This window comes from Tamandua tetradactyla, chromosome 3 (assembly GCF_023851605.1).
Source record: "Tamandua tetradactyla isolate mTamTet1 chromosome 3, mTamTet1.pri, whole genome shotgun sequence".
Classification (NCBI taxonomy): domain Eukaryota; kingdom Metazoa; phylum Chordata; class Mammalia; order Pilosa; family Myrmecophagidae; genus Tamandua; species Tamandua tetradactyla.
Window position 1 is genome coordinate 163,443,279 of NC_135329.1, and position 15,687 is coordinate 163,458,965.

General features: G+C 38.5%; 2 protein-coding genes across 9 annotated transcripts in view; one reads left to right on the top strand and one right to left on the bottom strand.

Annotated features, from left to right (window-relative positions):
* The window catches only part of ANKAR (ankyrin and armadillo repeat containing), a 94,333-nt gene that overhangs the window by 40,544 nt on the left and 38,102 nt on the right, over window positions 1–15,687 (top strand). For all 8 annotated transcript variants that reach the window (XM_077154421.1, XM_077154422.1, XM_077154416.1 and 5 more), the window contains one exon: window positions 2,274–2,442. In XM_077154421.1, the coding sequence (XP_077010536.1) occupies window positions 2,274–2,442 (169 nt within the window). The remainder of the gene's footprint in view (window positions 1–2,273; window positions 2,443–15,687) is intronic.
* Window positions 5,100–15,687, bottom strand: part of OSGEPL1 (O-sialoglycoprotein endopeptidase like 1) — an 84,556-nt gene continuing 73,968 nt past the window's right edge. The window contains exon 6 of the mRNA XM_077154440.1: window positions 5,100–5,235. Within this exon, the coding sequence (XP_077010555.1) occupies window positions 5,115–5,235 (121 nt within the window). The 3' untranslated portion in view covers window positions 5,100–5,114. The remainder of the gene's footprint in view (window positions 5,236–15,687) is intronic.

Sequence of the window (15,687 nt, forward strand, 5' to 3'; positions counted from 1 at the left end):
TGTAGAATCTTATATATTGCCCTAGGCATTCTTTATGATTGGCTGGAATGGTTTTGGTTGGGGTTTGGCAAGCTGTGATAGGTAGCAATGTCTAACTGAGGCTTGCATAAGAGTGACTTCCAGAGTAGCCTCTTGACTCTATTTGAACTCTCTCAACCACTGATACTTTATTTGTTACACTTCTTTTCTCCCTTTTGGTCACGATGGCATTGTTGATTCCCATGGTACAGGGCAGGGCTCAACCCTGGGAGTCATCACCCATGCCTCCAGGGAGACTTTCACCCCTTGATATCACATCCCACATAGGGGTACCTTCTGTTTTCAAGTAGGTTATTATAGGTGGATGCAGGAAGACTGTTTAAGAGACTATTCCAATAATCCAGATAAAATCCAGGTAAGAGACTATTCCAGTAATCCAGGTAATAATGCCTTGAACTAAGAAGGTAATAGTGGAAATAATGAGAAGTTGTCATATTCTGTATTACATTTTTAAAAGTTGAACCACCAGGATTTGTGGGAAAGTTGGGAAGATTTGATGAGGCTAGCAAAGGAGACTAAAAAGAAATGGTCAGTGTGGTGGGAAGAAACTTAAAGAATCGTTGTTAAATTAGTCAAATGAAGAAAAGAAGAGAGTAGTCAGTGATGTCAAATGTTGTTATAAGATGAAGTTCAGAAATTGACCATTGGATTTATTGATCACTGAATTCCTTGACCGCCTGTCTTCAGGGACACTGTTATTTGTGTATTTTATTAGCTTTTCCAAGCTTACATAGCTGGAATTTTCTCTCTAGTCATTTCCCACTATTAGTTTCTTTTTTATTTCATATCCTTTTCCTCCATCCTGATCTCCTTGTTCTTTACTATGATTTTATGTCCTTATTATGATCTTTATCATTGCCTATTTCCTTTGTATGGATTACAATTTGGCTTTTATACCTTTACATATCTTTCCTGAGATATTGTAACTCATGTTTCATTTCCTCTTATCTAAAAAAATCTTCCCTGAGATCTAGTGTCTCCAGTGTGTACTCTTGTTTTATAGAGATGATTACTTTATTAACTTTTTTCATCAATAATATGTCACCTTTAGTTACAACTTTCATTTGCTTTATGGAAACATTATTCATCTTCCATAGGGTTTTTCTACTCTTTCTCCTTATATATTTGTATAGGTCCTGTATCGGTTCCTTTTTTATCACTATTCATTTATGAATTAGGTGACTTATTTTTGGTTCAGCTTTATAAGTCTGAACACTTACCTAGGAAAGTGTTCCAGGCAAGCAAGAATATGACTTATACCACAGGGCTGTGCATATGAGTTCTTTTAGCTTTACTTTTTTCTAACCTACAAAGATTGATAGTGCAGGGTTCCTCAGAATGCAGATTCCATCTTCTCCACAATTCAGGGTCTATCTCTTCCTTTTTACCTCACCAACAGACTGTTTTTACAAATATATCTTGTTACTATGATTCCTTTTACATCCCTCCCTTCCCTACTTTTCGAAATTTTATACCAAACTGATCCAGGGAATAATCTGCTCCCATCCTGCATACTAATTCCCATTGTTATAAACAGGGAAGTGTGAGTTTTTCCCCTGCCCTTCAAGGTGCAGCCACTTCATTAGAAAAACTGCTCTGCCTGCAGTTTCCTGTGGTCAGTAGCCACGGGAGTTCTCTCTTATCCCTAATGGCAGCCCATACACATTTATATTGGTTCAACATTTCAGATGTCTTTTATCTTTAGTGAAAATGGGGTTGCATTTCTGTTTCTTATTTTCCTTGATACTCTTACTTTTTATTGGTAGGAAGAAGCTACCATCTGTATTCTATCATTTAAAATTAGGAAATAATATTTATGTTTAAAAATAATATTTCATGTTGCACAAATCAGTTACCGATTACCAATGCGATATCCATAATTGTGATTATTTCCAAAAAGAGCATTGTATTCAATTGTTTTTACTCAGTTGCCTTACTTTTTAGATATATATTAAATATGAACTTGTAGCCTCAAAGTATTTTTAGTATAAAAGTGACTATTTTAAAATACATTTATAGAATATTTACCTTAATGTTAATCAGATTTGATCAAAGTGGTGTTAACTGTTGTTTAGTGTATATTATCAGTATGGACACATTTGTTCATGGGCACTTGTTCTTTCCTAAATGAGCATGTATTTACAGGAAGAAAAATTATAGACTTGTTTTTCTAATTAAGATCATATGTATCTTTAATAAATTCAGTTAGAGTTTCATTTTTTATTTATTTTTAGAATGGAATTCCAGCTCTGATAAATCTTTTGAAACTAGACATAGAAGATGTACTAATAAATGTAATGAACTGTATACGGGTATTATGTATGGGAAATGAAAATAATCAAAGAGCAGTGAGAGACAATAAAGGCATCCAATATCTTATCACATTTCTGAGTTCTAATTCAGGTGAGTCTCTATCTATATTATTATTGTTATTGTTGTTGTTGTTGTTATTTTGCATGGGCAGGCACCAGGAATCAAACCCGGGTCTCTGGCATGCACGGGCACTCTGCCTACTGAGCCACCAAGGCCCACCCTATCTCTGTACTATTTTAAAATGACCAGATATAGTAAGTGAGGCAAATATAGATTTGGATTTGTCCTATATGAACAAATGTCCAGTATTTATCTTAGAATGGGTGTATAAATATGTATAGTAACCTAAAATATTGAGGACAAATGTAAACTTCTGGGTTTATGAAAGATACTCAATTTCAAAGGCATAGTTGTTTTTTAAAAAAATGTTCAATTACAAATGTTTATAAAGAGAAATATAGGCATGAATAATAAAAATAATAAAGATAATATCCCCAGGAGAGTATGTGTCTTCTTGTGTAAATAATACAAATTTTGACATTGGTAATTGGTAGCTATTTTATGAGTTGTAATAGGGACTTAAGGTTTTGCTGTTTAATATTTGATATCAAAATTCAAAGTCATCAGGAGACATTAGACCAGTTAGGTTCTGAAGTGCATAATGGCATCAAGAATACCAGAAGCTATAAGATAGTTCTGCAGCTACTGCAAATGGGGTCTTAAGTTATATAAGACATATCTCATTCCAGTGAGCATGTATAACAGTGTAAGTTTCAAATCTCAGGTTTTGCCCATATTTGGGGGGGAGAAAAATTGGGGAAATCGTGTCCCTTTTCCTTCTTGCCCAGTTAATCACCTGTCTTTCTGATCCAGAAAGATGTATACTTTATACGTTCTGAATAAATATGTTGGTTAAAGTGTTTGTTAAAGAAAAAAAGCATAGAAAAAAAAAAGGTCAGGGGGGATAAGGGCACTGTGTAGAGGGCTTTCCTTGTCTTTAGAACTTCAAATTTAAGAAAGTTTCATATTCTAAGAACCTCTATCATGTGGTAAAATCATTTGAAATCCCTTTCCTTTCATTACAAATTCCTTGAAGTCGTCTACTTCAAGTTTCCTTCCAACACTTAATTATGCTCTACTTTATCATTTAAGAATATTGTTAGAGGATTAGTTTTTATGTTTATCATAGTATTTTTACTTGTTTATAATTGTTCTTTTTGCTTGTTTGTGTTTTATCTCCTCAATTAAAAAATTAAAATAGGGACCAGATTTTACCATTCATTCTTATCCCTTCCTACCACAAATATCAGAAAAAAGTACATAATGAGTACGCTATAGAAGCAATTTGAATAAATGAAATGGAAAATATTCATGAAAGAACATTTAGAAATAAATTGTTGCGATCAGAGGGCTCTTGCCTTGTTTGAAACCTGAATAATAAAAGTAGTTCTTCTTACACAGTAGTCTGTATTATTTCTTCATTCCAAGGAAGATAAGGAACTTAGTTTTGAAATAATTTTTTTCTGTCTATTTAGTCTCCATTTATAATTTAAACAAGTAATCTTGAATGTTAGTGGGGTTGCTAAGTTGTAGAGTTTCACAAAGGAACTTTATTAATTTCAGTATTTTAAGCATTCTGAGACTTCATGGATTAAGGTAAAATAGCCCCGAATAGATTCATATGAAATGTCTTTGTGACCATGGATGTGTTAACTTCTCCTTAGTCTGAACACTTATCTCCAGGGTTTCTTGGACCTACACTTGCTGAGTTTTCTTTGTTTCAACCATCTTTTGCTACTTACATTCACGGTTTTACACACATAAACACATCTGCACCTGCAAGCATACCTTCATTCCTATAATGCTCTGATTTTCTTTTCTGTGGCATACAATTATTCTGTCTTGTGTTATTAATGAAGTTTTATGTGATACAACCATGGAAATTCAAAAATGTGACAGAAAGAATGCAAACTGCTTTTGCAATTCTAAACTATCTAAGCAGAATTTAAAGTTCATCTCACTGTTCAAGTCAGTTACAGTGGTTTTTGCAATATTTTTTTAGTAGAAAACTCTAGTTTTAATGTCACTGAAGTAACTGTCCACATCATATGTACCAACATATATTTGATTCCTAGTTCCATAGTTGCATAAAATACTTTCCTTCACCAGAAGTTATTTTGTTAGTGAGGATTCCCTAGAAAAGAAGCTAAAGTTTTAAATGTAAAAATGCAAATATATATTATTAGCACTAATTAAATAAAAAATTTGAGGGAAGGATTCTGTTGCAGAAATGCTGATTGTCTTGAAGTCTTTATGTGTAATTAAATGAAAGACTTCCAAGCTGATTGCAGTAGGCTGATAATGCAGAAGTAGAGGATGAGAACAAAATTAGAAAGAGCCAAACAGTCTTTTTGTGTCAATGCTAAAGAGTTAGAAAATCTGTGGATTATTCATCTAAAGTGAAGATCTGGGAGATTGGCTTAAAAGAAGGCCACAATCTAGAATGAGACAGAGGTAACAGAAAAGTAATATTCCTAAGGGCAAAGCTCAGGAAAAAACCAATCTAGTTTTAAAAGTGAGGGTCTGTGCCAAGAGCAGTTTCAACCCAGTTTAAAAGGATGGAACTTGGATTCTGAAGTTCCAGGAAATCCACAAGACCGCTATATTAGTTTCCTAAGGCTGTTGTAATAAAGTACCAGAAACTGGGTGGCTTAAAAACAGAAATTTATTCTCACACATTTCTGAGAACTAGAAGTATGAAATCAAGTTGTCACGAGGGTCACGATCCCGCCGAAAGCCATAGGGAAGACTCCTTCCTTGTTTGATGGCAGTCTTGAGGAAGACCCAGCTGAGCCGTGCCTGGACTCCTGACACACGCAGAAACTGTGAGACAATAAATGTGTAAGCTGCTAAGTTTGTGGTAATTTTTTATGCGGAAATAGAGAACTAATACAGCTGCTCTTTAAGGAAAGTTAGAAAGTACAATTGGATTATGCAGAAGAACAAATTCCAAATTATATTCTTTGAAATTCAACTGGAGAGATATTACCAGTTGTTTCTCTTCCCTTCCCTTCCCTTCTCTTGAAACCTTATCCTCACACACACAGTATATATCCTGGTAAAATAAGTTAAGAAATGCTATATATTTCTCTGGGAGATTCACTGTACACATCAACATATAATATGCTCTGAGAAAAATTATAGTTTAACCTAGCACTAATCAAGATTATTTGAACATGGAACAATTGTTTTCTCTCTGCTGATTTTGTTTGTTTAACATACAAAACAATTTGGGGGTAATTCTGACATAAGGGAAAGGCAAATATTCCAGTATTGCTGGAGATAATACATCATGAAAAGGTATACTGAAAGATAAAGCAGGAAAGTTATGGTGAGCCCAGATTGGTGAAGGCTTTATAACTACTAAGAGATAACTACTTTATGTGGAATGTAATGAACAATTTTTCTGATATATATATATATATATATATATATATCTTAGATATTATATAAATGATATAAGAAATTTTCCTCTTGTATGTCCATGCTTTACAATTCTATGAGAAAATAACCGAAACGTGTGTTTACAGTTAAAACTATATAGAGAAAGCAGAACGATTTCTTTCTTCTGTTGGTAGAATTTTTGAGTAGCAGCATGGTAGAGTGGAATAGCAGACAAATCTGAGTTTAAATCTCAGATCCAGCACTAAAAAACACTTAATCCTGGACAAGTTGCTAAATATTCTTGTGCTTCCATTTTTTCATCTCTAAAGTGGAATGGTGGAAGTTAATAATGCTTTGCAAGTCATTATGAAGTAACATATCCCCAGTGACTAATATGATATATAGCATTTAATTTTCATTTAGCTAACAAATATTTATTGGGCATCTTCTATATGCCAGGTACCATGCTAGGCATTGGGGAAAGAATGATAAAAAGAACAAATATGTCATAGAGTTTACAGACTAATGGGAATTCAGCCATTAAGTTTACAGACTAATGGTAATTCAGCCATTAAGCAAATAACTTTTTATCCCATAGAAGAAATGGATTAAGCTGTCCACATAAGTTATATTAGGAAATACACCAGTCAAAATATAAATTTTGTACCACATAAACATTTTTTTGTCAAGGACCTTGTTTTGTTAGTTCATCCCTGTATTTGCCAATACCTAGGACAATGTCTGCCACATAGTAGTTACTCAGTAAATATTTACTGAATTTTTTAAAAAATGAATAAATTAATAAAATATTTGCAACAAAAAATATGTTTGATATAGTTAAACAATTTGGTATGAACAAAAGGACCTTACAAGTGAGATAATTAATCTGTATAGGTAGTATGTGAAAGAAAAATCTTGGATTTTAGAAAATCTGGAATCTAAAGGTTTCTTTGTGAACCTGAAAACACGTTTTTGTTTTTTTTTTTTGGCATGGGCAAGTTCCAGAATTGAACCTGGGTCTCCAGCATGGCAGGTGAGAATTCTGCCACTGTGCCATTGAGCCACCCTTGCCCACCCTGAAAACACCTTTTATACAGTTTTGACTTTTGGAAATTATCAATGTGCTTTACATTTTTTAAAGGTATCAAATCTAAAAAGTTGGGGGATAAACTAAAGCCAAATACAGACAAAATTATATTTCAAATGCATTACCTGATTACATTTTAAAAAGAAGTATAAATAATAAATACTGTGTACCTTTTGAATACAATATTTTAATTTTTACCCTCAGCATAGGGAAAGAAAAAAATGAGCTGCAGGCAGATCTTGAATTCCTCATGAGTTTGTACTGTATATTGATATGGGTAGAACAATTCTGAACCTGTGTTATAAGTTGTCATGGTCATGTTCATGTGTCAACTTGGCCAAGTGGTGGTACCTGTTTGTCTAGTTGGGCAAGTGCTGGCCTGTCTGTTGCGATTGAGGACATTTCATAGAATTAAATCATGATCATGTCAGCTCCATCCACAGCTGATTCCATTTGTAATCAGCCAAAGGGGAGTGTCTTCTGCAATGAGTGATGTTTAATCTAATCACTGGAAGCCTTTTAAGGAGAATTCAGAAGAGACAGGCTGTCTTCCTGCTTGGGCTGGCAAGCTCTCCTGTGCAGTTCATCTGGACCCTCCAACAGAATTGTCGGCTTCACAGCCTGCCCTGGGGATTTTGGACTCTGCGTTCCCACGGTCACGTGAGACACTTTTATAAATTTTATATTTATGAGTGTTCCCTGTTGATTCTGTTTCTCTAGAGAACCCTAACTAATACATCTTGTCACCAAGAGTGGTTCTTAAGAAACAGAATCTTAAAAATGGGTTTTTATGAGTAGTTTTCTATTCTGACTGGACTCAAAGGCACTAAGGACTCTGACTCCCATAATCAGAATGACACTCCCAATCCATGGAGTGAGTTGGCAAAAGAGATAGTCAAAATATCACCATTCAATTCTCCTAATGCTTCGCTTGTACAGAGCCAGGCTCTGGGGGATAATGTTTTTGATCCCTTCAGAGTTTTGTAGAAATAAGAGGTATAGAGATGTTGGGTGGTGGTTGTTAGATACACAGGCTTCATTAAGGAGTGAAAGGGATGGGCTTAAAGGCTTCAAACAAGAAGATTAGCACCGTCTGACAGATGTAGACGTTTCTAAGAGTATCCTGAAGGAAAATTATTTCCTGTAGCCGTAGACTTGAGATCTCTGAAAATCAGACTCAGAATCTTACTGTTAGAGTAGCAACTTTACAACGTAAACTGAAATCTCAATGTTGCATGGTGTCTGCCATTAAAGTGAGGGCATTGATTGGAAAGGAGTGGGACCCTGAAAAATGGGATGGTGACATATGGATTGATAAGGATGTCGGGGGTGAGATTGAAACCCTAGAACATGCTGAGTCTTCTCTAAATAACCCTGTAATAGTCTGCCCTGAGGACATAACCGCCCCACCTCCAGCCTGCCTTGAGGAGTTGGCCACCCAACCTCCTCCTGAAGGGATTAGCCCTAGAATGATTACTCCTGTTTCACCAGATGAAACTGCAAATGAAGGCCCTGAAGCAAATGGCTTGGAAGATATTTCTAATTCTTTTCATGACCCACCCCCACCACCCCTCATTTCTTCCAGACCTAAAGCTAGACTAAAGTCCCAACAGGTCCCTAAAGGTGAAGTACAAAGTATCACACATGAGGAGGTACGTTATATTCCAAAGGAACTATGTGCATTTTCCAATGTGTAAAGACAGAAATCAGGGGAATATGTGTGGCAATGGATTTTAAGGGTGTGGGATAATGGTGGGAGGAATATAAGGCTGGATCAGGCTGAATTTATTGATATGGGCTGACTAAGCAGAGATTCTGCATTCAGTGTTATAGCTGGAGGGGTTAGAAAAGGTATTAACAGTTTGTTTGGATGGTTGGTTGAAACATGGATCAAAAGGTGGCCAACATTACCTGAGGTTGAAATGCCAGAACTGCCTGGGTATAATGTAGATAAGGGGATCCAGAGGCTTAGAGAGATTGTAATGTTAGAGTGGATTTATCATGCAAAGCCTGCTCTTACACCCCAGGAATGTCCAGAGAATGCATCTTTTACCAGAACAGTGAGAAATAAATTTGTGAGGCTAACACTATCATCCCTGAAGAGCTCTGTGGTTGCACTTCTCTGTAGGTCAGATATTACTGTAGGAACTGCTATCTCTGAGCTGGAATCCTTAAACACAATGGGGATGAGGGGATCCCGAGTTGGCAGAAGCCAGGTGGCAGCACTTAATCGCCAAAGACAGAGTAGAATAGCAAACTCAAAGCAGGTGTCAAAATTATATGACTCTCAGATTTGTGGCATTGGCTAGTAAATCATGGGGTATCTAGAAATACAATAGAAGGGCAGTCTACTAAATTCTTGTTTGAGCTGTATAAACAAAAGAGTTCTAGGTCAAGTGAACAGAAGTCTAACCTGAATTACAAAACCACAGAGTCACAGCCCCTTAATCAATTTCCAGACTTGAAACAGTTTACAGACCCAGAGCCTCTTGAATGGAGGGAGGCCAGGTCCTTTTGGGGGAGAACTCTGTTACACTGCCGCAAATTTATAATGTTGATCTTCCTCCAGGCCTTCCCAAAGGAGACCGACAGCCTTTTACCAGGGTAACTGCACATTGGGGAAAAGGAAGTGATCAGATATTTCAGGGATTATAAGACACTGGTTCAGAAGTGACATTAATTCCGGGGGACTCAAAACATCACTCTTCTGGTCCACCAGTCAGAGTGGGAGCTAATGGAGGCCAGGTGATCAATGGAGTTTTAGCTCAGGTCCGTCTCACAGTGGGTCCAGTGGGCCCCTGGACCCATTCTGTAGTTATTTCCCCAGTTCTAGAATGTATAATTGGTATAGACATACTGAGCAACTGGCAGAATCCCCACATTGGCTCTCTAACTCGTGCAGTGAGGGCTATTATGGTGGGAAAGGCCAAGTGGAAGCCACTAGAACTGCCCCTACTGAGCAAAATAGTAAATCGGAAGCAATACCGGATTCCTGGAGGGATTGCAGAGATTACTGCCACTCTTAATGACTTGAAGGATACAGGGGTGGTGATTCCCACCACATCCCCATTCAACCCTCCTGTTTGACCTGTGCAGAAAACAGATGGGTCTTGGAGGATGACAGTGGATTATCATAAGCTCAACCAGGTGGTAACTCCAATTGCAGCTGCTGTTCCAGATGTGGTATCATTGCTTGAGCAAATCAATACATCCCCTGGTAGCTGGTATGTAGCTATTGATCTGGCAAATGTTTTTATCTCAATAGCTATTAGTAAGGACCACCAGAAACAGTTTGCTTTCATCTGGCAAGGTCAGCAATATACTTTCACTGTCCTACCTCAGGGGTATATCAACTCTCCAGCCCTATGTCATAATCTTGTCTGGAGGGAACTTGATCATTTCTCCCTCCCACAAGAAATCACACTGGTCCATTATATTGATGATATCATGTTGATTGGACCTAGTGAACAAGAAGTAGCAACTACTCTAGACTTACTGGTAAGGCATTTGCGTGTCAGAGGATGGGAGATAAATCCAACAAAAATACAGGGGCCTTCCACCTCAGTGAAATTTCTAGGTGTCCAGTGGTGTGTGGCATGTTGAGATATCCCTTCTAAGGTGAAGGATAAGTTGCTGCATCTGGCCCCTCCTACGACCAAAAAAGAGGCACAACACCTAGTTGGTCTTTTTGGATTTTGGTGACAACATATTCCTCATTTGGGTGTGCCCATTTATAGAGTGTCCAGAAAAGCTGCTAATTTTGAGTGGGAATCTGAGCAAGAAGAGGCTCTGCGACAGATCCAGGTTGCTGTACAAGCTGCTCTGCCACTTGGGCCATATGATCCAGCAGATCCAATGGTGCTGGAAGTGTCAGTGGCAAATAGAGATGGTATCTGGAGCTTTTGGCAGGCCCCTATAGGAGAATTACAATGCAGACCCTTGGATTTTGGAGCAAAGCCTTAACATCTGCTGCAGATAACTACACTCCTTCTGAGAAACAGCTTTTGGCCTGCTACTGGGCCTTAGTAGAGACTGAACACTTAACCATGGGCCACCAAGTTACCATGAGACCTGAGTTGCCTATCATGAGCTGGGTGTGTCTGACCCACCAAGCCATAAAGTTGGTCATGCGCAGCAGCACTCTATTGTAAAATGGACATGGTATGTATGAGATAGGGTCAGAGCAGGTCCTGAAGGCACAAGTGAGTTACATGAAGAAGTGGCCCCAAAATGCCCCTGGTCTCCACTCCTGCCACATTACCTTCTCTTTCCCAGTCTAGAGCTATAGCCTTTTGGGGAATTCCTTACAGTGAATTGACTGAGGAAGAGAAAACTTAGGGCTGGTTTACAGATGGTTCAGCATGATATGCAGGTACCACCTGAAAGTGGACAGCTGCAGCACTACATCCCCTTTCTGGGGTGTCCTTGAAGGACAGTGGTGAGGGGAAATCCTCCCAGTGGGCAGAACTTCTAACAGGGCACCTGGTTGTTCATTTTGCTTGGAAGGAAAATTGGTCAGAGGTGTGTTTGTATAATGACTCATGGGCTGTTGCTAATGGTTTGGCTGGATGGTCAGGGACTTGGAAAGACCATAATTGGAAAACTGGTGACAAAGAGGTCTCGGGAAGAAGTATGTGGGTAGACCTTTCTGAGTGGGCTAAAAACATGAACATATTTGTGTCCCACGTGAATGTACACCAGAGGGTGACTTCAGCAGAGGAAGATTTTAATAATCAAGTGGATAAGATGACCCATTCTTTGAATACCAGTCCGCCTCTTTCCCCAGCAACTCCTGTCATTCCCCAAAGGGTTCATGAACAAAGTGGTCATGGTGGCAGGGATGGAGGTTATGCATGGGCTCAGCAACATGGACTTCCACTCACCAAGGCTGACTTAGCTATAGCTACTGCTGAGTGGCCAATCTGCCAGCAGCAGAGACCCACACTTAGCCCCCAATATGGCACCATTCCCCGAGGTGACCAGCCAGCTACATGGTGGCAGGTTGATTACACTGGACCACTCCCTTCATGGAAGGGGCAACAATTTGTTCTAACTGGAATAGACACATACTCTGGATATGGGTTTGCTTTCCCTGCACACAATGCTTCTGCCAAAACTACCATCCATGGGCTTACAGAATGCCTTATCCATCATCATGGTATTCCATATAGAATTGCTTCTGATCAAGGAACAAACTTCACAGCAAATGAAATGCAGGAATGGGTACATGCTCATGGAATTCTCTGGTCTTACCATGTCCCCCATCATCCAGAAGCAGCTGGATTGATAGAACAGTGGAATGGCTTTTTGAAAACTCATTTATGGCACCAACTAAGTGGCAATACCTTGAAAGGCTGGGGTAATGTTTTCCAGGAAGCTGTGTATGCTCTGAATCAGCGTCCGCTGTTTGGTGCTGTTTCTCCTATAGACAGGATCCATGGGTTCAGGAACCAAGGGGTGGAAATGGGAGTGGCACCACTCACTATTACCCCTAGTGACCCACTAGGAAAATATTGCTTCCTGTCCCTGCGACCCTGAGCTCTGCTGGTCTACAGGTTTTAGTTCCGAAAGGGGGAGTGCTTCCACCAGGAGAAACAACAATGATTCCATTGAACTGGAATCTAAAACTGCCACAGTCACTTTGGGCTACTCATGCCTCCGTATCAACAAGCCAAGAAGGGGATTGCATTATTGTCTGGGGTGATTGCCCCTGACTATCAGGGGGAAATAGGACTGCAACTACACAATGGAGGTAAAGAAGAGTTTTCTTGGAATACAGGAGACCCCCTAGGGCATCTTTTAATACTACCATGCCCTGTGATTAAAGTCAATGGAAAACTGCAACAACCCAATCTAGGCAGGACTACCAATGGGTCTGAAACTTCAGGAATGAAGGTTTGGATCACCCCACCAGGCAAAGAACCATGGCCATCTGAAGTGCTTACTGAGGGTAAAGGGAACATAGAGTGGGTAGTGGAAGAAGATAGTGATAAATATGAACTACAACCACGTGATCAGTTACAGAAACAAGGACTGTGATGCTGTTTTGTTCATGTTATACTATTTAAGTTGTAAGATATCAAGTTTAAGAATGAATATTACCCAAGGATTTGTACCCTATTCTGGAGAGATTTAATGTGTTTCCAGTTATATGCAGGACAGTTGAATATTGTTAGGTGAAAGAAAAAATGTGTTTTATTGTTTTTTATTTAGAAATTAGGTATGGTTTAAGGTGGTATGTATAGTTATAGTTACCAAGTTGACAAGGGGTGGGATATCATGGTCAGGTTCATGTGTCGACTTGGCCAAGTGGTGGTACCTGTTTGGTTGGATAAGTGCTGGCCTGTCTGTTGCGATTGAAGACATTTCATAGAATTAAATCATGATCATGTCAGCTCCATCCACAGCTGATTCCATTTGTAATCAGCCAAAGGGAGTGTCTTCTGCAATGAATGATGCTTAGTCTAATCACTGGAAGCCTTTTACGGAGGATTCAGAAGAGACAGGCTCTCTTCCTGCTTCAGCTGGTGAGCCTCTCCTGTGGAGTTCATCCAGATCCTCCATTGGAATCGTCAGCTTCACAGCCTGCCCTAGGGATTTTGGACTCTGCGTTCCCCAGTCACGTGAGACACTTTTATAAATTTTATATTTCTGAGTGTTCCCTGTTGATATTGTTTCTCTAGAGAACCCTAGCTAATGCATAAGTATTATAGGAATTAAAAAATGAATAAATGTGTTCTATTAGTAGTTTCTTATTGTGAAAATAAATCTACAGAATGTGAACAGGCAAGGAAGAACCCTGAATCCTATGGGATGAGATTGGAATTGTGTGTGTGTGTGTGTGTGACATCTATTGTGACACAGAATTTAAAAATGCTAAAAAAGAATCATGGAGCCTTGTCGAAAGGAAAAGGGAGATCAGCTTGAAGGAACTCTCACTAGCCAAATCTTGGACAATTTAAGCATCAATATAAATAAGGGAATTAATGGATTATAACTCTTTGAGTGAAATAGAAATCTGTGATCCCATTTGTAAGCAAACATCAACAAAATACTAACACACTGAATCCAACAGTATATTTAAAGAACTGTATGCAGTGACCAAGTAGGATTTCTACCAAGAATGCAAGTCATTCAATATAATAAAAATAAACCAATGCAATATACCACATCAAAAGAATGAAGAGGAAGAAAACACATGATTATATCAAGTAATGCAGAAAATAATTTGAAAATCCAATATCCTTTCTTAATAAAAGCACTCATAAAATAGGAAAAGATGAGAATTTCCTCAATATGATAAAGAATACTATGAAAATACCCATATCTACCATAATATTCAATGGTGAAAGACTGAAAGCTTTACCCCTAAATTCAGGAATAAGACAAGGGTCCCTGCTCTAACCATTACTTTTCAACATCCTACAGAAAGTTCTATTCAGCGTAATTAGGCAAGAAAAAGAAATAAAATTCATCCAAATTTGGAAGGGAAAGAAGTAAAACTCTCTTTGTTCACAGATATGATCCTATATAGAGAAAATCCTAAGTACATCACAGAAAAGCTACTAGAGCTAATTAATGAATTCAGCAAAGTGGGAATCAGCATGCAAAAATCAGTATGGAATACAGGGAATGATGTCATCAACAAAGTGACATAAGTCTTCCCTCAGAATCAACTAATAAAAGGAGAAATTCCACTTGCATGGATCTCTAAAGTATGCTAGAGACTGAGAGTGACTCCATAAATTCTGAATTGAAGAAAAAGTAAAACACCAAATCAGGTAGGAAATTTATGCCCCACACCTGCCAGTCTGGACCCCTTCCACTCACTTTGTTCCATGCAGCTGGAGAGTCACCCAGAGGTAGCACGCCTGGATCCCTCCTACCATGGATGGAGACCATAGAGCCACTCATAGTAGCAAGTTAGAATCTCATGTATATCCAGGCAGAAGGACCCAGGTCCTTAGAGACCCAGAGTGAGGAGTGCCATGTAAAAAAAGTGTCCCCAGGAGAAGAAGAGACCACAGCAGAACTGTTGGCAAGAGGTTCATGCACTCAATCCAGTCTCTCTTTGCTGGACCATTTAAACCAAAACAGACTTTTCTGGATTGACCCCATTGACTCTCTGGGATGGGATATCCTAATGGGGAAGAAACCAGAGGCAGAAAAGCCTCATGGAAATAAAAATTAGGGTGGAGGACTGAACTTCTGTCAGACAGAATGGGTCCAAGAACTAAAAAGTGTAATGAAAAGGGGACACTTTTCATCATACTTTAGAATTTGAACAAATAGAATTTGGGAGGGATAGAATTTAAACAAATCATTGGACCTGGGGAGAAAATTCCATTCAAAAATGAACAGAATAGATCAAGATTCCCAAAGAAAGAACAGAGGAAAGGAAGCTTTCTCCTGGAGGTGAAACAATTTGCACACACACAAAAAGACAATCTTAAAAATTGTGCTGCATATTCAGGGCAAGAATCATGTACAGAAGAGCTGAGAAAATTTGAGTTAAAGAGTTCTATACGTCCAGAATAAGTTGGACACAGCATCAAAGAACAGCCTTAACACAAAGCCAATCAACAATAAAACCACAGGCAGGAGGGAAAACACTGACTTCCAGGTTAACACATCAAAATACTCAGATGCCCAGCATCAGCAAAAAATTGCAAGCCATACTAAGACAGGAATGTATGACTCATTGAATGGAACAAAGTAAAACTTCAGAGGACACACAATTTGGAAGAACTAATCAAGCAAGTTCAAACAAAATCTCCTAAATCAACTTAAGGAAATGAAGGAAA